General features: G+C 37.1%; 1 protein-coding gene across 1 annotated transcript in view; it reads right to left on the bottom strand.

Moving 5' to 3' along the window:
- The window catches only part of LOC117409040 (DNA polymerase nu-like), a 98554-nt gene continuing 72892 nt past the window's right edge, over window positions 1–25662 (bottom strand). The window contains exons 16-19 of the mRNA XM_059004511.1: window positions 18717–18795; window positions 8601–8668; window positions 6250–6311; window positions 1–2502 (exon numbers count right to left, since the gene is read on the bottom strand). Of these exons, the coding sequence (XP_058860494.1) occupies window positions 2419–2502; window positions 6250–6311; window positions 8601–8668; window positions 18717–18795 (293 nt within the window). The 3' untranslated portion in view covers window positions 1–2418. The remainder of the gene's footprint in view (window positions 2503–6249; window positions 6312–8600; window positions 8669–18716; window positions 18796–25662) is intronic.

Raw genomic sequence — 25662 nt, 5'->3', positions numbered from 1 at the left:
TTTTAGAAATGTCATACAAATTACTGATCTATTGTTTTTTCTTTGCAAGATGAAAACCAGATAATGATACCCTGCTGTTGTCACAGTACAGAAGCTCTAAATTGAATCTGCTGATGTATTTGTAAACCCCAGTGATCCTTCTGTTCTGCAGTTCAGTCTGTACAGTATATATGTGTAACAGGAATCAATAATGCAGAGTAGAGCACTTACACGATTTGCAGGCACTTTAGTCGGATTCCAGATGGCCAGGTGACTGAGAATCTACATGGCACACATGAGCCATATGTGTGCTGGGATTGCTGGGCTCTTAAGGGGGGTTTTGGTTGATTTTTTTCTTAAAAAAGGGAACACTGTAAAGATGTAAAGATATTATTTCTTGCATTATGAACGCAATGGATGTAAATAATGTATCAAATAAAAACTGAAAGCTCATTTAAATTGTGTGTGTGTGCTTTTGTTTTATTTTTCAGTAGTAAAATATTAGGTTGGATATTTTTGTCAGGGATTTACCTGGGCAATAATACTATGTAGTATTAAAGTAAAATGAAAGTTTGAGGTTTGGCTATAGCATCAAGTGGTAGGATACTGACTGGTAGTGTCCAAGGCAACATATATCACCAGTTCAGCAGTCACTATCCTTACTGGCAGATGCTTCACAGCCTAAGGTGATCTAAGGGCTCATAATATTCACATCAAGAAACACAAAAGATTGATCTGTTTTTTTTAAAGATATTAAACTACATATGAATTCAGGAGATTTGCCATCTTCAATATTTCCTATTTACAGTCCCTGCTGTGTTAGCAGGTAAATAAATCATCACAGAGAAAATGTTTGAAAATGTTCAATCATAACTGACACTGGGAATAGAAATCAAACGCCTCCCCCCTCCCACGCCAACATTTACATTGATTACAATAACTTAAGTGACTTTTGTCGGGGAGGGAGGTCAGTAACGGCTTGATATTGGGTGGATTCTATAAAAAAAACCTGTAATGGAGAATGGGAACTGTAATGGAGAATCTACAGGACATCCTGTATTTATTGACAACCTAAAACAATGTTTTTAAAAAATGGTTCAATTTAGCTGTACACAGTGTAGGGCTATTTTTCTTTCTGTATTTCTGTAACCCAAAGTCAAAGTAGAAAAAAAAAAAAAAAAAATCACTCCCCCACAAAACCACCCCCGCTGCTTTTCATTCTGACACCCCCCTCTCTGTTTACATGACATGCAGCTTGGCAACAAGATATATTATTAGTAAGCGTTTTCATGCAGGAGACTCGTGCCAGGAGACATGGCAGATGTGTCGTTAGCTTTGAGGGTCGTCACTCATGTTCAGAAAGTGCAACCGCGCTACACATGACGGAAAATTGAAAGCACCTCTTGTGAGATCGATAAAATAAGCACACACAAAGAAAACACACAAATAAAAGGAGACTAATTACTGACGCATTTACCTTTACTGATAAGAAAATTGTAGATGTTTTTAGACTTGTATATACAGTATTAGTGATTCATAGCTTTTTTTTCTGTAAAATGCAAACGTGGGCTGTGGCTTATTTGCAAAAGGTAACTGCGAGCGATAAAACTGCTTATTATTCAAATCTTATTAAAACGTATTAAAACAACAAAATGAAATGGTCTGGCAGAAACTTTTCTAGGGACTTCATAAAAAAAGGAACATTAATCAAATGTAGGTCAGTATTGCTAACAATGTTTGTGAAGAAGATCTTCAGTAAAAAACACAACATCAACAATGAACTGGATAAAAGCTGGGCGATAACAAAACAATTGAATTCAGAGTTAATTAAGACTTCTGAAAATAATTAAAATCGGTTTAACATACCGATAGATTAAATATAGAACAGTAATTTTCATGTTGCCAGGAAATTGAGTTAGGACAGTATACATTTACATTCCTGTTAGCATCTAGATTTTATCCCTCAGGAAAAGTTGGCATAATATCTTGGTATAAATGTCTGTTACAGGCAGATGAAAAAGCACTTGGGTCCCAAATACCAAAGGGAGGCTACTGTAAAAAGATAAGAAATCAAAACATTCAGCTTTTATTGCAATAACTCTATACCAATACTGTATAACAAAGACCCTGCATTGCTTTTAAAAAAGGATGTTCAATCTAGATTGAGATAGTTACACCTCCCCTCCCCAGCGTCTAATTGGAACTTGGTTCAGTCTGCTCTAACAAAATCAGCTTTTTCAATAACAGATCCCCATTGGTTACCCTGGCCTAGAGAAAATGCAGAAGAAAAAAAAAAAACTGGTGAAAACCAGTCTTATCCTACTCCCGTTGCCCCAGGCTACAGACAGACTGAAAAGGAGAAATTCACAGGAATTAGGTGCTGATGAAAGCTCAGCCGAGTGGTTGCCTAGCGATTGTGCAGGATATTAGCTGACAGAGCTAATGGCTGCAGCTCCTCGAGTCCAGCAGTTCAGTCATGGAACCCCACGATTTCCCAGTGGACAGCGTCACTTTTAAAGGAACCTTGATTTTAAAAAAAAAATGAAAAAAGCGGATTACAAGGAAAAAGACATGTGTTTGTACAGCAGGGTTCTGAATTGTTGCTAATCCTTAACTGTTACCTAACACTCCCTAAAGCACAGCATGCAGAAAGGGAAACAAAACATTACTGCCTATTCAGGTCCTTATTGAAAAAAAACAAACAAAAAATTAACATATCAAACAAATGCCTATAGCCTAAATGTAATTGTTGACTTACCCTTTTCATTTCAAAGTCATAAGGACTTTAATACTTGTGAATGGTGCTGTAATCCCAAACAGAATGTAAAAACAGTTTAGTACATATTTTTTCTAACTATTGTATGCCAGTGGAGTTACTTTTAGATCGCCTGGAGGCTTCTGTGTGTCTTCTGTTAATGCAAGCCATGCTGGCATGAGAGTGCACAAGATGTCGGCTGGTGTGTGCTGTTATATGATTTAAAGACAGTATCAGCTGCAGGGAAACCAGCTTCCCTCTCCAACATGCTTTCCTATTTCACACAAGCAGTAGGGGGTCATTGATGGTGCTGTTGTTGCTCCCAAAGCAATAATTAGCAATTTACAGGACATAACCACAAGCTCTCTTTCTTGTGGTGTTATCAAGAGCAAAGTGACCGCATCAGCTGAGGCCAACATGTGTACGAGATGTTCTTATATATATATATATATATATATATATATATATATATATATATATATATATATATATATATATATATATATATACACACAGACGTGCTCAAATTTGTTGGTACCCTTACAGCTCATTGAAATAATGCTTCATTCCTCCTGAAAAGTGATGAAATTAAAAGCTATTTTATCATGTATACTTGCATGCCTTTGGTATGTCATAGAATATAGCAAAGAAGCTGTGAAAAAAGATGAATTATTGCTTATTCTACAAAGATATTCTAAAATGGCCTGGACACATTTGTTGGTACCCCTTAGAAAAGATAATAAATAATTGGATTATATTGATATTTCAAACTAATTTGTTTCTTCAATTAGTATCACACATGTCTCCAATCTTGTAATCAGTCATTCAGCCTATTTAAATGGAGAAAAGTAGTCACTGTGCTGTTTGGTATCATTGTGTGCACCACACTGAACATGGACCAGAGAAAGCAAAGGAGAGAGTTGTCTGAGGAGATCAGAAAGAAAATAATAGACAAGCATGGTAAAGGTAAAGGCTACAAGACCATCTCCAAGCAGCTTGATGTTCCTGTGACAACAGTTGCAAATATTATTAAGAAGTTTAAGGTCCAGGGAACTGTAGCCAACCTCCCTGGGCGTGGCCGCAGAAGGATAGTGCGAATGGTAGAAAAAGAACCAAGGATAACTGCCAAAGAGATACAAGCTGAACTCCAAGGTGAAGGTACGTCAGTTTCTGATCGCACCATCCGTCGCTTTTTGAGCGAAAGTGGGCTCCACTTTTGACAGAAAAACATAAAAAAGCCAGACTGGAATTTTCTAAAATGCATATTGACAAGCCACAATCCTTCTGGGAGAATGTCCTTTGGACAGATGAGTCAAAACTGGAGCTTTTTGGCAAGTCACATCAGCTCTATGTTCACAGACGAAAAAATGAAGCTTTCAAAGAAAAGAACACCATACCTACAGTGAAACATGGAGGAGGCTCGGTTATGTTTTGGGGCTGCTTTGCTGCACCTGGCACAGGGTGCCTTGAATCTGTGCAGGGCACAATGAAATCTCAAGACTATCAAGGCATTCTGGAGCGAAACGTACTGCCCAGTGTCAGAAAGCTCTGTCTCAGTCACAGGTCATGGGTCCTCCAACAGGATAATGACCCAAAACACACAGCTAAAAGCACCCAAGAATGGATAAGAACAAAACATTGGACTATTCTGAAGTGGCCTTCTATGAGTCCTGATCTGAATCCTATCGAACATCTATGGAAAGAGCTGAAACTTGCAGTCTGGAGAAGGAAGAGTGGGCCAAACTACCTGTTAACAGGTGCAGAAGTCTCATTGAGAGCTACAGAAAACGTTTGATTGCAGTGATTGCCTCTAAAGGTTGTGCAACAAAATATTAGGTTAGCGGTCCCATCATTTTTGTCCATGCCATTTTCATTTGTTTTCTTATTTACAATATTATGTTGAATAAAAAATCAAAAGCAAAGTCTGATTTCTATTAAATATGGAATAAACAATGGTGGATGCCAATTACTTTTGTCAGTTTCAAGTTATTTCAGAGAAAATTCTTCATTTCTTGTGGAGGGGTACCAACAAATTTGAGCACGTCTGTATATATATATATATATATATATATATATATATATATATATATATATATACACATATATATATATATATATATATATGCACAGTGCCTTGCAAAAGTATTCAGACCCCTGACCAATTCTCTCATATTACTGAATTACAAATGGTACATTGAAATTTCGTTCTGTTTAATATTTTATTTTAAAACACTGAAACTCAAAATCAATTATTGTAAGGTCACTGGTATTATGTTGGGAAATATTTTTAAGAAAAATAAAAAACTGAAATATCTTGCTTGCATAAGTATTCAACCCCCACACATTAATATTTGGTAGAGCAACCTTTTGCTGCAATAACAGCTTTAAGTCTTATGGGGTAAGTATGTACCAGCTTTGCACACAGTGTCGGAGTGATTTTTGCCCATTCTTCTTGGCAGATTTGCTCCAGGTTGTTCAGGTTGGTTGGACGACGCTTGTGGACCGCAATTTTCAAATAGTGCCACAGATTCTCAATGGGATTGAGATCAGGACTTTGACTGGGCCACTGTCCCGGAGTTCTTTTGAAAGCGCCTTGGTGCTCATGGTTGAGTCTTTGCATTGAAATGCACTACCCATCAGAGGGAACCTACAGGAACTGCTGAATTTTTCCTGAAATCATGTGAATCAGTACAATTTAACACAGGTGGAGGCCACTTAACTTGGTGTGTGATTTTGAAGGCGATTGGTTACACCTGAGCTAATTTAGTATTGCTATTACAAGGGGGGGTGGACACCTATCTAACCAAGCTATTTCAGTTTTTATTTTTAATTAATTTTCTACAAATTTCTAGAATATTTTTTTCACTCGGAAGTTGTGGGGTAGGATGTGTAGATAAATGGAAAAAAAAAACCAAATATTTTAATGCATTTTAATTCCAGGCTATAAGGCAACAAAAGGTGAACATTTTGAAAGGGGTTGTAGACTTTCTATAGGCACTGTATATACTGTGTATATATATATATATATATATATATATATATATATATATATATATATACACTGTATATATATACTGTATATATATATACTGTATATATATATATATATAATTATTCTTAACCCTATTTTTGGAAGTCTCAGTTACAACACTCTACTTATGCTTAATTGGTTAGGCTAATGAAGGCTATATCTTCTGAAACGGTCACCCAGTATGATTTGATAAAACTATGCATGGATCTTTGTTACATGAAGTACATAGACAGAGAATGTAATCGTTTTGGATGGCCTGTTCAAGGTACTGAGACCAAGCTGGCTGAGCAGGTTAGGCTAGTCACAGGACGTCAATACAATTAACCATATGCACAGAAGAATCCCAGTTATTGAATTTGAAGATTTGGAAAGCTCTTTAAAACCACCATGGATTTTCAGTTTCTAGTTTCTAACTACATAAACTTGTTGAGCGTCAACGAATGACTATACTGAGGAACGCTCTGAAATAAGAGACTTGACAAACCTTAAGATGTACCCCTAATGCCTCAACATGCTGGAGAGATTCCATTGTACTTTTTAAGACTGCTGTAATAAAAGACAAATACATTAATTGTTAAGTACCTAGTCTTTTCAATGGTGCAAGAAAAGAAACAAACAGCATAATAAAAGCAGTGAAGAGAAAACATGGATCAGACAGTTTTAGAATCTGCCCCTTATGTTAAACTGGGGCAGTCTGCAGGGGTTTTACTTGAGTCAGTGTCTTTTCAGAAATGATTTGAAACTAACTTAAGTGACTCATTTACCTTGCAAACACCTAAATGATTAACAACCACTGAAAAGGAAAACTTCAATTTTGTACAAATTTTGCATCAACAAAAGCTAAAAGAGCAGTTAACTCATTCTCTCTGTGTGTATATATATATATATATATATATATATATATATATATATATATATATATATATATATATATATATATATATATATACACACAGTCACCTCCAAAATTATTGGCTGTATAAAATAAACAACACAGGTAATGAGCTATATTTTATGCTCAAATATAAGGGAAAACCATATTCTTTTATTCTAATACAATTGCTTAGAGAAAAAAGTTTTTTATTAACAAGTAATACAACATTTTCTCAAAAAGATAGGTGTCAGAATTATTGGAACCCCTAAAGATTCTTATAAATAAAATCAAACAAAATTAAATCTACATTAACATTCTACTTCTTTAAGTTCATCTCAGTCTTAAGGAACTGTATTATGGCCTTCCATGGCTTCCTGTTTCACTGGGGTATAAAAATGAGGTAACACACATATGAAATCCATTTGTCATCGATCACCATGGGGAAAGGCAAAGAACTCACAAATGAAAAGAGACACATGGTTGTTGTTCATAAATCAGGCAATGGGTATAAAACAATAGCTAAAAAACTAAATATACCACTTACCACTATTAGGGCAATAATTAAGAAGTTCAAAACCACTGGAACAGTGGTAAACTTGCCTGGTAGAGGATGCAAGTGTATCTTGCCCCCACGCACAGTGAGGCAGATGGTTCAGGAGGCGAAGGAAAATCCAAGGGCCACAGTTGGAGAATTACAGAACTTGGTTGCATCTTGGGGTCACCAAGTCTCCAAATCTACAATTAGACGCCACCTCCATGCCAATGGGCTATTTGGAAGGGTTGCCAGAAAAAAAGTCTTTATTGAGAGCAACCAACAAACGTAAGCGCCTGGAGTTTGCTAAACGGCATTGGCACTTGGATTGGAACCGGGTGCTATGGTCAGATGAGACGAAAATAGAGCTCTTTGGCCACGCACACCAGCAGTGGGTTTGGCGTCAAAAGAAGGATGTGTGTGCAGAAAAGAACCTCATACCTACTGTAAAATATGGTGGTGGATCTTTGATGTTATGGGGCTGTTTTGCTGCCACTGGGGCCCTTGTTAAGGTCAACGGCATCATGAACTCTACCCAGTACCAGGACATTGTAGCCAAAAACCTGGTTGCCTCTGCCAGGAGGCTGAAACTTGGCCGCAGTTGGATCTTCCAGCAATACAATGACCCCAAGCACACATCAAAATCCACAAAGAAATGGTTAATTGATCATAAAATCAACATTTTGCAATGGCCATCTCAGTCTCCGGACTTGAACCCCATTGAAAACCTGTGGTTTCAATTGAAGAGGGCAGTCCATAAGCGCAGCAAAAGATATCAAGGATCTGGAAAGATTCTGTATGGAGGAATGGTATAAGATCCCTCCCAATGTGTTCTCCAATCTCATTAAACATTATAGAAAAAGACTCAGTGCCTTTATCCTTGCAAGGGGAGGGTGCACAAAGTACTGAAAACAAGGGTGCCAATAATTGTGACAATTCATTTCTTTTGGAAATAAATTTATAATTTGAGAAATGTGTAATTTTGGTTGATTCCATTGAATCATTAATAAAGTCAAATGCATTCCACATGTTGTAAAATTACAATATAGCTCAGTACTGGTATTATTTATTTTATACAGTCTTTTTTGCTCATCTTTATCAAGGGTGCCAATAATTTTGGAGGCGACTGTATAATATATATATATATATATTATATAACAGAATTTGTCCAATTTATATTCAAGTAGTCACACATTGATTGTACAGTCAACTTGGAAAAACGTTATAGAGACCACCTAATAGGGAGATGGTTTTATTAACAGGATATCCTTCTCCTTGTGCCTCGGTCTAACCAATCTGTAAAAGTGGCTTTAATCAGGACTCCCTTTTATTGGGAATATATCAAGTTTAGAATTTTAAAACAAGCAACCTTCCCAGCATGATCCTGTTAAATGAGATAGCACTTTCTTTCTTTAACCAACTCACTAACCTGCAAATTCCTCAACTTGGGAATCTTCAACTTCAAAAAGCAGCTCGTCGTGAATTTGGGCAATGAGTCTGAAATACAGTGTGCCCAAGAATTATTAATAAGCAAGTAGCTTCACCCCTTACCTTTATATGTTGTTTGGAATCGGAGGGTTTTATTTTGATTTGTGTACATGCCAACTCACAGTGCCAATTCAGTGAACCTTTCTTTACAAACCTACCCAGAACTTTCTCTTATGCTGGGCAGTCAAACAGTAAAGGATATAAAGGGCACAAACAGATGCGAGGGAATAGAATCCATGGCCTGGATCCATTCAGAAAGCAAACAAGAAAATGAGGTTTGACTGTTCCTGAAATCCTGAGGCATTCAGTGAATGAGAAATCTGGCAGAATAGAACCCTTCCTGACATTCACACAATGCTAGTCTCTGTTGCCTGGGAAAAGCTGCCGATCACTAACTTAGTTTAACTAACTTAGTTTACTTTAGATTTATATAACCTCAATTGTTGAAACCACATGCTGTTAGCTTTACAATAAATCTTTATAAATTTTTTGAGAAACGAAAATAATTGGAATGCGCTCATACTCATTTTATTTTATTTACAAAATAGACAAATTACCCGGGTACAAAATTGAGATACAACAACTGTGAGGTTGTATACTGAAACTGCTACTCTAGGAAACTAGGTGTACATTGCATACAAGGTTCTAGCAAATTTAAGAAAGCAACTGTGCAGTGACACTGAAATTGGGAATATTAATTAAATGTTTCAGATCTAATCTTGACCTTTCAAACAACAAGATTTTTTTTTAAATCTCTGCCACTTGGTCCCTGTATGAAATTCTATTCTAAGAAGAATGACAGCTGCAATTTGTAAGAACCTGACGGGAGTCCAGTGTGTATGTGTGTGTGTGTGTGTGTGTGTGTGTGTGTGTGTGTGTGTGGGGGGGGGGGGGGGGGGGGGGGTTGGTTGGTGCGGGCGCTTGGCAGAGGCATAGTCTTTTGCTGGTTTCCATGGGCACTCTCCACTACTCCACCAAATGCATCTTGAACCCCATAAATAGATTTTTTTCCTTTGCTTAATTAATGGGAGCCATGTAGACGGTCCACTTCTGTTTGCGCCACTAATGTGCCTATATTTTAATGCTTTTACAATCCATCTCATTCAAAACACTAAGTTGTACACAGTATCATTTGTATTATTTTTTCTGTTTGTTTATTATTTGCTAATTGAATCCCTTAGTGCAACAACATGTCATCTACAGCAACAGCAAGTTTAAATGACTGAAATGACCTCATCTGAAGTTGGCTATTCATTCTTAGTGTTTCTTATTGTGATTACTCAAATATTGTGTTTTTGATAATATACACAATATATTGATTATTATATGAGCAATTGCAAATAGAACCACTTAAGACTACTCACAAACAACATAAAATACTAAGGTGAGTCAAAATATCCCCCACCTCATCTGAAAGTTCAAATTCTCTGATAAAGTGGGATTTACCAGCTATGTGCATAAAATTGATAAATTGATAAAATTAATTATATAAAAGAGCACAGTGATCTCTATAGGTTAATATATAGCGATTTTAATTAATTACTGGATTGATTGTCCTTTTATTTTTTTTCTTTTATAGGGCAATCGCCCACATAACCCATGCTTATCCAGGGATTACGTCTAAACTGAAGTGGGATGCAATCCAGGGGAAGTGACTCAGAAGAACAGGGCACAGCGGATTTGTTGCCAATCACATACAACCAATATCTGTTTGTGTGTCAGATGTTACAACTCCGCTTCCTTCATCTGAGATGCTATATATACACTCCGGATGACGGTTATGTAAGCACAAAGTCAAATGCACACAGCATGACATAGTTACCAACACGTCACGCTAGCGAGCCAAGCAAAGGTTTGGGATTCATTTTTCCTGTTGAATCAGGGAATATTTTTGTCCCTTTAAAATCTGAAGCGGTGACAGTTTCTGAAAGCATTTTGGGAAAATGTTAAGCACATGAAACAGTTTTCTTTGCAATTCTCAACAGAGCTGCCAAGAGAGTGGATGTAAGCAGAAGAAAAAGAGGCAGATCTCTGGGGATCAGAAGTGTGACAGACATGAGCCAGCTCGTTTTATTTGATTGCATTGCATTGCAAGTGTGACTTTCTTAGGTGAGGGCGCCGAAGCTAGCTGATTCAGAGCAGCGGTGGAAGAAAAGCACCCAGCGTACTGTTATGGTTTAATCAGCTTTTAAAATCTCTGCCTGCGTTTCCATTGTGACACTATTTCTATTTTTTCTTTACAGCAACCCTTCCTTGGGGCTAAGACATAATTCAAAGTCGAGACTGTGGTACCTATATATATATATATATATATATATATATATATATATATATATATATATATATTTTCTGTTTGTTTATTATTTGCTAATTGAATCCCTTAGTGCAACAACATGTCATCTACAGCAACAGCAAGTTTAAATGACTCTTCTTTTTTTAAGTGGCAGCTACCTATAAGCCACAGATACCTTTCATAATATGAATTCTGAAAGTGCCTAGTATATCCTTTTCCTGCCCGTGTCAGCTCAGGGATCTGTGGTGTACATCTCCATTTTTTTAACAATCTCCAATTTTTCAGGGAAAGTTCTCCTTGTTGTTGTTGTAGTTGTAATGTAGTTGAAGCTGACACCCTGGGATCCTTCAAGAAGCTGCTTGATGAGATTCTGGGATCAATAAGCTACTAACAACCAAACAAGCAAGATGGGCTGAATGGCCTCCTCTCGTTTTATAAACTTTCTTATGTTCTTATGTTCTTATATGGAGGTCGGCATAACACAATGGTTTAGTGACTCATTGTAACAACATTTAGCTTCTGTATCACTATATACAGTTTAACAGCTGTTGTAGTACAGTATAGTGCTTGTACTTTTCAGCATACTTTTAAATGCTGTTACAATGAGTCACTAAACCATTGTGTTATGCCGACCTCCATATAAGAACATAAGAAAGTTTACAAACGAGAGGAGGCCATTCAGTCCATCTTGCTTGTTTGGTTGTTAGTAGCTTATTGATCCCAAAATCTCATCAAGCAACTTCTTGAAGGATCCCAGGGTGTCAGCTTCAACAACATTACTGGGGAGTTGGTTCCAGACCCTCACAATTCTGTGTAAAAAAAGTGCCTCCTATTTTCTGTTCTGAATGCCCCTTTATCTAATCTCCATTTGTGACCCCTGGTCCTTGTTTTTTTTTTCAGGTCAAAAAAGTCCCCTGGGTCGACATTGTCAATACCTTTTAGAATTTTGAATGCTTGAATCAGATCGCCGCGTAGACTTCTTTGTTCAAGACTGAATAGATTCAACTCTTTAAACCTGTGTGCATATGACATGCCTTTTAAACCCAGAATAATTCTGGTGACTCCTTGTCATAGAATGATATGTGAATTGGCAAAGCTAATTAGAATAGTTGGAATATTAACACATCTGGAGTGAGACAAGTTATTTATTGTGTACTTTTCCTGTCATAACCACTTCAGTCTTTTTATTTCTTTTTGGGGGGATTTTGGTTTTGTTTACGACGGACACAAAAACATGTGTTTGATGTGCTGGAAAATAAATTGGATGTATATGTGGCATAGTAATGTACTCATGAGATAGCAAGTTGCGTGCAGGAGATAGTAGCCTCACTTTTTAATTTACACCGTGTCCCTTTAGTTAGGGGTTACGTAGTAATGAGATCATTGAAAGGAGACAAATAATATAGACTTCTCATACATAAACAAGCTATTATTATTATTAGGCTATTACATTTAACTATTTTTAAAAACATGAATACTTTAGTTACATTTATATTAGGCTAGCTATCTGATTGATTATTAATAACAACATGAATATAATAATAAATGTATTTATATTTATACCTTGTTTAAAAATGTATATTGATTTAAATGGCATCATTAGGAGGAGAACGGCACATTACCATACAATCGATTCAACCATTTCATCACTTAATATAAACAAGATAATAGCCTAGTAATCATGAACAACAGGATCTCCCAGATACTTGCAACTCCGTTAACTAGGGATTTCAACACGTAAACAAAACGCTGGGGTAAATCACACAGAAAAAATTTAAATAACTCACTAAACACTTCATCAATTTTTTCTGTTCCAAAAAAAGGCACTCCTAGTCAAGGACTACTATCCGCCTGCCAGATAGGGTGTTCAAACACACAGCCATTTTTGAGTTATTTTATCAAACAAATGACTAATTTATCAAGCAAAATTTTTAGCGATTCTATAACTTAAAAACTACCGCACATATTTTCATGAAACATTGACAAAAAAATGATCCGTCACATGGACACGGAGCATATGAAATGCCGTCCTGATCCATTTTGAAACAGCTGAGTAAACATACCCTTCAAAATCGAGTTCAAACAAGGCTCTGCCAGCCGCTCTTACCTATAACTATTGCGCCGTTAGAATTAGTTTCTTATTTTTCAATACCAATAACTTTCCAAAATATAATAAAATAAAACAAAAAGATATCTAGAATTGCCTCTGAGCCATGGGTGAAAAGATTGCGGGCAAATTAAGAGACAGAATGTTTGAGCAGAAAACCCTAATTATTAAATGGCACTTGGTTTCTGTTATTGAGATGCAGGTTAAATGGAATTTAATGCACTGTCAAACACAGTGTGTCAGTAAATAATTCTTTACCATGCTGCAAGTTCTGGACTGGTTCACTAAAACTTAATTACCCCAAGACAACAGCATGAAAAAAACGAACAGTAAAACAAGAGTTTCTTTCACCATGTTTTGTTCTGCAAGTTAAAATAGCCTATCCTTTCATTATATTTTCATTGTTGTTATAATTAACATCCACTAGTACTGGAGTTATACTGACAATGCATTGCCCCAATTAAAGTTAAAAATAGGTTACTTGGTTCTTTGTATCATGATCACAGACCGACATAGATATTGAGTATAATTAATAATAATAATCATCTGGAAAATACCCATTTTTATTTGTGCGTATGATAAAATAAAAACCCCATTTCCCTGTGACAGAGAGTGAGTGAATCCAAGTGATAAATCTCCCGACCGACCTGTGAGGGCGCTGTATAACAGGACTGGATGGGTTGGCAATTCATTCCAGGGAAAGTTGGAAGTCGCCATCCAGAAAGGGGGTGGAGTCACAATACCAGAAGTCATCGCCTTTATGTGGTCAGCGATGTGGCAATCGCAGATTGGTGGAAAAATGATTGCACTTGCTACCGAAGGGGGCGTGACTGAGGGTATATCAGGGGATGTGGCGAAGCGATCTGTTCCTTTGTTATGGTTACGGAAGGACCACTGAAGGATAATAAAGTAACTGTGAGTGTTTCGTGTTGCTTTGTCTGTCTAGTGATTATTGTGTTTGTTACTGTTAGACAGCTAAATTATCCGGGACCTGTCGCAAGAAGCCAGCACCAAACCCAGACTTCACTTCACCACTGTGCACGATAACTGTATTTCACCACTTGCACACAGAGCACTCACTTTGAACTTGTGATAGTGTTTGAGTTTGTTGCGTGTTTATTCATGTTTATTATTTCGGGACTGAACTCCGTTTTTTTATTTTTTTATTTTTTATTAGTCGTCGCCAATTTAGTTGTCGGTTTTCTCCCCAGTTTGGAATGCCCAATTATTATTTTTTCCCAGTTCACCGCTGCAACTCCCACGCTGACTTGGGAAATGGCAGCAGACCCACGTGTCCTCCAAAACGTGTCCTGCCAAGCCGTCTTATCTCGCTGCAGGTCTACTGCTAAGCCGCCAGACCCATAGTGCCGGAGGACACAGATCTGAGTGGCTTCTACAGCAGACCTGCAAGCACCCTATCGGCCACAGGAGTCACCGGTGCACGGTGAACCGAGGATTGCTCCGTACTTGTTCCCCATTACTGGTCATGTCTTCTTAGGGAGGAACTGGATTTGATGTATTACTACTGTTGCTTTAGTCTACTAAAGAAAAGCCAACAACAAAAACTTTCATGTTCACAAGATACATATAAAAATGTATGTGCGACTGTGGCAGTGTGCCCCGCCCATGTGTGTGTTATGTGTTATGTGTTGCGTGTGGTGTGTTAATGTTGGTGTATAGTATTGGTGCACAGGATATAAATTGGTCTGTGTAGCACGAGTGATTTAAAATATATAGTTGTATTTAGGCACTGGGATTGCATAATCACTTCACGTGCAGATAAAGTATGTGAGCATGGGATTGCACAAATTAGTTCACGTGCTGGGATTCAAGTGAATAATTAATTGGTAATTGAATTGAACAGTGTATATAGATGCACGTTGTACTCACTCGATGAGTGGGTAATGGGTGTGGAGAGGAGGAGAAATTAAAAGTAAGAAATAATAAGCAATTGCTACCTCGTGCTGGATGACCAGCACGGTACTTGTTTGTTTAGTGTTCGTCCACTGTCTGTTTTGTTTGTCTATTTATTTTGGCCTCAAGTGCTGTGTGCTGTTTTTGTTTAAATCTTTTATTTGTTTAATTGAATTAAACGCACTGAGCGCCGCTGCGTCTCAGTTTCACCTGCCAGTACTGACTCTGTCTGTGTTCCTTTCTGGCCTGACGTCACCCCTACAGCCAGTCTGTTCACAGCAACATACAGATGGAGAGAATGTAAAGACGTACAGACAGAGCAACTCTGCCAAATACCAACAATCCGACACTCCCAAAATTTATGCTAAATATTGGGGAAAATGTTCCTCAATCCCATTACACAAGGGGAGCAGTTTTGATACAAAAGTTAAAGGCAGCATCGTGCGTTATTACCAGCATAACCATTTTAGCTTATCCATCTGCTGTTTGTTAAAAATAAAAAGTTCACTGAACTTGGAAGAACATCATTTTAACAAGGCACTTTAAAAAAAAAAAACCAAAAAAAAAACCCACCTATTTTCTGACTGGAAGTTCTGTTTGTCAGTCATTGAAAGATAAGTAGAAATGATATATAGTGTAATGGGTGACATAGGGCTTAATAAAAGTAAAATACAGTCAAAGTAACAATTTTGAAAGCGGCACTATTTTTTTAATCTTTGCTGTTAGTTTCTTTGAGGGCAGGAACTAGCTTGGTGTAGACTCTGAACTACAATTTAACCCTCTTTAGTTTGCTGTGTTTCACACTAGCTTGGTGTAGACTCTGAACTACGATTTAACCCTCTTTAGTTTGCTGTGTTTCACACTAGCTTGGTGTAGACTCTGAACTACGATTTAACCCTCTTTAGTTTGCTGCATTTCACAGTGTGACTCCTGCTACATGGACATATGACAGCATCAAATTCAACACACATTTATTTCAAAGCAAGATAAAAAAGCAAACACACGAAATAAAAAAAGCACACACACAGGAACCACTTGAACCCTTTCGAAATGAGAATATTTGCTGGGGCTGAATCAGTAAATAATTAAAAAGATAAATAATATAAAGAGATTTTTGAAGGCAGGCATTTGGCAGTTTTGTATTTCACTGCTGTGATGTGCCCAGGGGTATTTTCACATGAAAGGTACTATTTACTAAAAAAAAAAATCACATGTGCACTGAGCTGTATCTGCAATACTAAAAACGGAGTGTGTGGAAAACTCCTCTGGTTGGCCAAAATGGTCTCAGTACCACAGCACAGCTCCTGGTCTCAGTAGCCACATCACACTATTATTTAAAATGTTATAGTCCATTTCATAAACATAATAACACACTTGATGGCGTGCGATTGTACAGACACAAACCCACTTTGAAGGTTTTTTAATACACTTTCCCTTGGGGCAAGCTTACTACAGTACAGAAACTGCTGCAAAGATGGAAATGGGTAATACTCAGTGCAATTAAAAGTTCAAGTGATGTCAAACTTCACTTTGTTCTTGATAAATAAACACATAATTCTTCCTGCAGATTATTTAAAGTGTAAGTATCGGGGTTCCGAAAAATATAGTTACACGTCCCTATGACTGTTTACATAATGTGCCTGTAATTTTTCTTTTCATTGTTAATATCCTGAAAACTTTTTACACTTTTAACTTTAAAGTCTGTTCTAAAGCTCTTTTCAAAATGTCTGCTCTAGTGCACTGATAGTGTAAGGATTATTGCCCACATTGTCAAACAGGTAACACAGCAAAAATGATCCATGATGTGGTACGGAACTGAAAAGCCAGAGCACTTGTTATGTTTTTTTTATCGCTCTTCCTGCAGTGATTTAGAGGACAGAGCTCAAACCCCAGTGCACTAGAGCGGACATTTTGAAACAGACTTTAAAGTTATAAGTGTAAAAAGTTGTCAGGATGTTAACAATGAAAAGTAAAATGACAGGTACATTATTTATAGTGCAGCAGTGTGGAGTAGTGGTTAGGGCTCTGGACTCTTGACCGGAGGGTTGTTGGTTCAACCTCCGGTGGGGGACACTGCTGCTGTACCCTTGAACAAGGTACTTTACCTAGATTGCTCCCGTAAAAACCCAACTGTATAAATGGGTAATTGTATGTAAAAATAATGTGATATCTTGTAACAATTGTAAGTCGCTCTGGATAAGGGCGTCTGCTAAGAAATAAATAATAATAATAATTATTTAAACAGTTGTAGCAACACGTGGGGACGTATAACGCTATATTTTTCGGAACCCCGCTGCTAACTCTTTAAGCTCGCTAATCCTCCGATTCTGAACACACTAATCATGTATTCTGTGCCTTGCTCAATTCAAGAGTCCAATTAGGCCATGGTTTACATTAGTCAAAGGTCTTGCCGAAACAGTCCTCTACCTCAAATGTTGATTATTTTAATGGAGAGACTTTCACCATGTTCGGCCTCATATGAATATAAATATCTTGGTCTTTGTCTAGAAGTTCATTTGGATTTTAAGCTGCGGATTGATCATCTTATCAAGAAATGTTGTTTATTTTTTAAAACAAAGCTAACTGAGTTACTGGACACAGATTATTTAAAGTGCCCATTAATTACTGCACTGTACTGTAGGAACACAGTTACCATTTGTTAGTATTTACTACATACACTCAGATTGCAGACCAATTAAGAGATTCTAAGAGGAGGGAACAAGGGGACAGACGAGTGGATTCTAAGAGGGAACGAGTGGATTTGACAGCTGGATCTTTAAAGAACATTTTGAGCTGCAACCTGACCAAACCGAAAAAAAAAAAAAAAATCTCTGTAAAATGTAAACTGTGCCTAAAAAAATGTAACTATTTGTAACTAGCTACATTTTTTTCAAAGTAATAAGTTATTGTAATGAATTATAATTTTGTTCAAGTAACTTGTAACTGTAACAGGTTCCTTTTCAAAAGGAGCTTCCCCAACGCTGACAGTGTAACACTGAGTCTCCGGTATAGTTTTATTTCTATGGCTTGCACTGGATTGATGCAGTAGAGGAGAGAGGGTCCAAGGTAAGACTTAACACTGAATGACCACACAAAAGTTCTGACGAGATGCCCATGTCAACATCTTCTCTATTATTCATCGAATTGTCTTGCAAAGCTCTGCAATCACTCAATATTCATATTAAACACTTATGTTTGAAAGTTTAAAATGAACACTGAATGATCACAGAGGTTTGTAAAAAGATTTTATGGGAAAATGCACGCACAGCAAGCATAATCTCTACAGCAGAATCTATAGGACTAAAAAAATGAATGCATAATTTTATTAGAAATTATTATTATTATTATTATTTATTTCTTAGCAGACGCCCTTATCCAGGGCGACTTACAATTGTTACAAGATATCACATTATTTTTACATACAATTACCCATTTATACAGTTGGGTTTTTACTGGAGCAATCTAGGTAAAGTACCTTGCTCAAGGGTACAGCAGCAGTGTCCCCTAACTGGGATTGAATCCACGACCCTCCGGTCAAGAGTCCAGAGCCCTAACCACTACTCCACACTGCTGCCCATATTAAATCACATTTCTTTTTTGTTAGATGTTTACATGTTTGTAACTCCCACTGAGATTCCCTTGTAGTGTAAATTGATTTTTAATTTCTCAAAGGGAGCTGCACAGGATAAAATAATAAATAAATACATTAAAAGGAATGCCCCAGGTCACTTTCCAAGACTTACCTTGCTGTGAGAGTGGAGGAGGAGGCAACTAAAATAAAGATCTTGATCATTGCAATTTTACAAAGATCGGCTGCTGATCCTGAAAATGAAAGAGAAACATTTACCGGCCTTTTACGAAACTGGTACCATAGACATCCAGTTATTCTACAAATAACTTAACTGGCAGAGATCAGTGTTTATCATGGTACAGAAGAAGACTCAAGACTAACACACCTTGGCTGAGCAGTGCGTGAATCTCTGGATACCATCTTCACTCAACAACCGGGTCTATCCCGTAACTTCCCCAGATTATTTTTTGAGAGACCCTGTTACCCTGTCTTTGCATCATGGGGATCCGGTGTGCCATATGCATCTATTCCTGATTGTCTCCAAAACATTGCCTGTCGTATTGAGTCTGCTAACATATGGAATATAACGCACCCCTTGTATAATGCACACGACTGGGCTGCCTGGAGTAGAATCGTATTCTCTATAGAATACAACTACCCAAGTACACTGCGCACCACGGGTGCAATGCACAACCTGTATATAACACACAGAGAGGTGACCAGCGATAATGTTGCTAATGTTCATTTTTTTTAAATCAAAAGAAACAAAGAAGTGGCTGAACTCATGAGTTAACAGGAGACTCTCAAAGACTCACAGTAATCGATAAGCAGCCTTTAATGCAGTGCTGCAGAAACCTACTCTAGCTGGGAAACCAATTGCCTACTACATTCTCTCCTGATAAACGATGGATTCAGATATACTCAGTGAAATATATAAAGGGGAGTCAAGCCAGCTGATTCAACTCATTTTTCACCCCTAACACACAGCAGGATTGCTTTACATGAAGTAGAAATGAAGCAGCCTCTTATCAAAGAATTCTTATTCTCAGCATGTACTAAGACAAGCGGTTTCTTGCCCAGTCTCATTCTGCTTTTACATTTTTTAAACTGATTTTCAATCATTTCATTACATTTTTCTGAGTATGTCGGAAAAAAAAAAATATCTATTTGGATCTTAGTAATGTTAAATTAGTTTAACAAATGGCACAAATTGTTTTGTTAGTAACTTTCTAAGTGATCTATTTCTAGTGAGAATAATGATCATGATCTTGGATAAAGCCTATGATGTTTCAGTAATTCACAAGGTCCTATTGTGATGTCGACAAAGATGTGTGTAATATGGATTCTTTATTTAATTCAATATTTTTTGTAACTGTTGGGTTTCTATATATTTACGTAGCTACGTACAAGGAAGCCAAGTACGTAGCTATGTAAACAACCAATAATCTGTGAAAATGTGTTACATTTACTAAAATAAAAATAATAAAAAATGCTTTTAAAAAAGACCAAATTCCCATTGGTTTATTTATTTAATTTTTTTTTTTTAGATTCATTAGATTTTTTAGTATTACTATGCAGGACAGCCGCTATAATATCATTACCTTTATTAAAAATGTGCACGGGTTAATCTACCGATTAATCAACTAATGCCCATAAATTAACCAATCAAAATTTGTAATCGAAATATATATATATTGTAGCAAGGCAGGGAGGGGGTTAAAATCCTCCCTGCCAAACACACGTGCAAATGCGTGTGTTAATTGTTTAATTTTATTGTTAATTGTTAAATTATCACCTGCACCTGGCAGTTATAGTAAATTAAAGCCATGTGCAGAGTTTAAAAGGGGGACAGCCAGTCTGTTCTGGACTGCTGAGTAGAAGGAAGCAGGCAGATGGACCCTGCAGCCGAGCTGTCAAATGAAAGGGACTGTGTGTTACCGTGCTACAGTGTGTTTGTTTGTTAACGGGTAAACAGCTTAGCTGTCCTGTTTATAGTTAGTGTGTTCCTGTAAGTTTAGTTAGTGCTTGAGTAGAGCTAGGTGTTTATTTTGTTTTTGTATTTTAAAAGTGTGCGTAAAAAGCTCTAAAGACCTCAAGTTTGTGTCAGGTCTACGTTTTTATAGGGGCAAACAAATGTGACTGAGAGTGTCCGTGTTACAACATCTATATCTCCAAGTATTAATATTAATTATTGAATTGATAGCTCATTAAACCTGATGAGGACCGGAGTTGTGTACCCCTGGTGCAGTTCGATTTCAGAATACTTTCCCCAAAGATATTTTTATTGGTGGCCAACAAGAGCCAAGGGGAATAAGTGTAAAAAAAATGAACAGATTCTACCTTGTTCCCTTGCTGTTTTCACTTAAAATAAATACAATAAACAAAACAGCATGAGATTGTTACAGTTGGGCTCTTAGCCCTTTTCACAGCACACATTACTTTTGTATTATTATTAATCCACAACCTTGGTCTACAGAACACTGCTGTCAAACCTAGCCTCATAGGAACAGAAAAATATACTTCCCTTAATTTTAATAAAGGAGGCTGTGTGGTCCAGTGGTTAAAGAAAAGGGCTTGTAACCAGGAAGTCCCCGGTTCAAATCCCACCTCAGCCACTGACTCACTGTGTGACCCTGAGCAAGTCACTTAACCTCCTTGTGCTCTGTCTTTCGGGTGAGACGTAGTTGTAAGTGACTCTGCAGCTGATACATAATTCACACACCCTAGTCTCTGTAAGTCGCCTTGGATAAAGGCGTCTGCTAAATAAACAAACAATAATAATAATAATAATAATAATAATAATAATAATAATAATAATAATAATAATAATAATAATAATAATAATATATATATATATATATATATATATATATATATATATATATATATATATATATATATATATATACACACACACACACTCACTGTATATACACACACACACACGCACAGAGTCACAGACAAAAGTATTTGGGCAGTTAAAAAAATGAGAAAAAATACTGAAAGATATACATTAAAGTAGAGATTCAACTTTATAATAAAACAGCAAATTATTACATAACATGCATAAAATGAAAAACAACATGCAAAAACTAATTTCATACTTTCACAAAAGTATTTGGGCATATTTCGTATGAAACCCATTCGTTGCTAATTATTGACAATTATCATGATTGAAAACCAACACCTGATTATAGAATACATAATCATGAAGTGCTGAAAAATAAATTCGAAATGCGTGATCCAAAAAAGCAACAAAAATGGTTAAAACTAAACAGTACGGCAACGTTTTCGAAATGGCAGTGATACAACCAAACAAAAAAGGAGAAACTACCAGGAAAATAGCAGAAAGACTCTGCAGAAAAAACACTGTATGGGCTATTATTGACAAAGGCAGGAGAACAGGAACTACTGTAACTAGCTCCAGGTGTGGAAGCCCAAGAAAGATGTCTGCAAAATCTGGAAGAAGATTTGTTTGAGCAGCGTGGCAAAATCCTCGGATTACTGCAAAAGATTTGACACAAGAATTGAGAGAAGATGGTCAAGAAATTCACGAGCAAAAAAAATCAACGATAACTTAACAAGAATATGCATGGGTGAAAACTAAGATGAAAACCTTTGATAAAAACAACACAAAAGAAAAAGAAGCCTGATGATTTCTTCAACCAAATGTTATGGTCAGACGAATCCAACTTTTTTCACCAAGAAAGCAACAATGTATGGAGAAGAGAGAAGAATTTAAAGAAAAGTTCATCATGCCCAGTGTTAAACATGGTGGAGGTTGTGTGATGGTATGGGCTTGTTTTTCTTCCTCAGGCACTGGCAACCTTTGTATTGTAGAAGGATCAATGAATGCTGCAAAACATGAAGACATTTTTGCACTCTCATTTGTTACACAGTGCTAGATTGGACGGAAGTTTGTATTCTAGCGGTATAATGACCCTAAGCACTCTGCAAAGTCTACAAAGGAATTTCTGAAAAAAAAAGGAAAATTACAATTATGGACTGGCCAGACTTGAATCCCATCGAGAGGTTGTGGATCGATTTGAAGGCTGCTGTTGCAAAAAGGAAACAAAAGTTGATTGCAGAACTCAAAAGCTGTATGTATTAAAGAGTGGGCAAAAATATCTCCAGAAAGAGGTCAGGAAGTTATTCAAAATACAAAAAAAAGACTGCAAGCTGTAAAGGAAGCAGAATATTAATGCAAGGGTGCCCAAATACTTTTGTCAAAGTATGAAATTAGTTTTTGCATGTCATTTTTCATTTTATGCATGGTATTTTATATATATATATATATAGTGCTTTGCGAAAGTATTCGGCCCCCTTGAACTTTGCGACCTTTTGCCACATTTCAGGCTTCAAACATAAAGATATGAAACTGTAATTTTTTGTGAAGAATCAACAAGTGGGACACAATCATGAAGTGGAACGAAATTTATTGGATATTTCAAACTTTTTTAACAAATAAAAAACTGAAAAATTGGGCGTGCAAAATTATTCAGCCCCCTTAAGTTAATACTTTGTAGCACCACCTTTTGCTGCGATTACAGCTGTAAGTCGCTTGGGGTATGTCTCTATCAGTTTTGCACATCGAGAGACTGAAATTTTTGCCCATTCCTCCTTGCAAAACAGCTCGAGCTCAGTGAGGTTGGATGGAGAGCATTTGTGAACAGCAGTTTTCAGTTCTTTCCACAGATTCTCGATTGGATTCAGGTCTGGACTTTGACTTGGCCATTCTAACACCTGGATATGTTTATTTGTGAACCATTCCATTGTAGATTTTGCTTTATGTTTTGGATCATTGTCTTGTTGGAAGACAAATCTCCGTCCCAGTCTCAGGTCTTTTGCAGACTCCATCAGGTTTTCTTCCAGAATTGTCCTGTATTTGGCTCCATCCATCTTCCCATCAATTTTAACCATCTTCCCTGTCCCTGCTGAAGAAAAGCAGGCCCAAACCATGATGCTGCCACCACCATGTTTGACAGTGGGGATGGTGTGTTCAGGGTGATGAGCTGTGTTGCTTTTACGCCAAACATAACGTTTTGCATTGTTGCCAAAAAGTTTGATTTTGGTTTCATCTGACCAGAGCACCTTCTTCCACATGTTTGGTGTGTCTCCCAGGTGGCTTGTGGCAAACTGTAAACGACACTTTTTATGGATATCTTTAAGAAATGGCTTTCTTCTTGCCACTCTTCCATAAAGGCCAGATTTGTGCAGTATACGACTGATTGTTGTCCTATGGACAGAGTCTCCCACCTCAGCTGTAGATCTCTGCAGTTCATCCAGAGTGATCATGGGCCTCATGGCTGCATCTCTGATCAGTCTTCTCCTTGTATGAGCTGAAAGTGAAATGTGGCAAAAGGTCGCAAAGTTCAAGGGGGCCGAATACTTTCGCAAGGCACTGTATATATATATATATATATATATATATATATATATATATATATATATATATATATATATATATATATATATAGAAAAGTGATGAAATTAAAAGCTATTCTATCATGTATTCTTGCATGCCTTTGGTATGTCATAGAATAAAGCAAAGAAGCTGTGAAAAGAGATTAATTATTGCTTATTCTACAAAGATATTCTAAAATGGCCTGGACACATTTGTTGGTACCCCTTAGAAAAGATAATAAATAATTGGATTATAGTGATATTGCAAACTAATTTGTTTCTTTAATTAGTATCACACATGTCTCCAATCTTGTAATCAGTCATTCAGCCTATTTAAATGGAGAAAAGTAGTCACTGTGCTGTTTGGTATCATTGTGTGCACCACACTGAACATGGACCAGAGAAAGCAAAGGAGAGAGTTGTCTGAGGAGATCAGAAAGAAAATAATAGACAAGCATGGTAAAGATAAAGGCTACAAGACCATCTCCAAGCAGCTTGATGTTCCTGTGACAACAGTTGCAAATATTATTAAGAAGTTTAAGGTACATGGAACTGTAGCCAACCTCCCTAGGCGCGGCCGCAAGAGGAAAATCGACCCCAGATTGAACAGAAGGATAGTGCGAATGGTAGAAAAAGAACCAAGGATAACTGCCAAAGAGATACAAGCTGAACTCCAAGGTGAAGGTACGTCAGTTTCTGATCGCACCATCCGTCGCTTTTTGAGCGAAAGTGGGCTCCATGGAAGAAGACCCAGGAGGACTCCACTTTTGAAAGAAAAACATAAAAAAGCCAGACTGGAATTTGCTAAAATGCACATTGACAAGCCACAATCCTTCTGGGAGAATGTCCTTTGGACAGATGAGTCAAAACTGGAGCTTTTTGGCAAGTCACATCAGCTCTATGTTCACAGACGAAAAAATGAAGCTTTCAAAGAAAAGAACACCATACCTACAGTGAAACATGGAGGAGGCTCGGTTATGTTTTGGGGCTGCTTTGCTGCGCGTGGCACAGGCTGCCTTGAATCTGTGCAGGACACAATGAAATCTCAAGACTATCAAGGCATTCTGGAGCGAAACGTACTGCCCAGTGTCAGAAAGCTCTGTCTCAGTCGCAGGTCATGAGTCCTCCAACAGGATAATGACCCAAAACACACAGCTAAAAGCACCCAAGAATGGATAAGAACAAAACATTGGACTATTCTGAAGTGGCCTTCTATGAGTCCTGATCAGAATCCTATCGAACATCTATGGAAAGAGCTGAAACTTGCAGTCTGGAGAAGGCACCCATCAAACCTGAGACAGCTGGAGCAGTTTGCTCAGGAAGAGTGGGCCAAACTACCTGTTAACAGGTGCAGAAGTCTCATTGAGAGCTACAGAAAACATTTGATTGCAGTGATTGCCTCTAAAGGTTGTGCAACAAAATATTAGGTTAGCGGTCCCATCATTTTTGTCCATGCCATTTTCATTTGTTTTATTATTTACAATATTATGTTGAATAAAAAATCAAAAGCAAAGTCTGATTTCTATTAAATATGGAATAAACAATGGTGGATGCCAATTACTTTTGTCAGTTTCAAGTTATTTCAGAGAAAATTGTGCATTCTTCGTTTTTTGTGGAGGGGTACCAACAAATTTGAGCACGTCTGTATATATATATATATATATATATATATATATATATATATATATATATATATATATATATATATAACCTGA

This window comes from Acipenser ruthenus, chromosome 2 (genome assembly GCF_902713425.1).
Source record: "Acipenser ruthenus chromosome 2, fAciRut3.2 maternal haplotype, whole genome shotgun sequence".
In the NCBI taxonomy this organism is placed as follows: domain Eukaryota; kingdom Metazoa; phylum Chordata; class Actinopteri; order Acipenseriformes; family Acipenseridae; genus Acipenser; species Acipenser ruthenus.
Note: the sequence above shows the minus strand (reverse complement) of the source record. Positions and strands in the feature narration are given on the sequence as shown.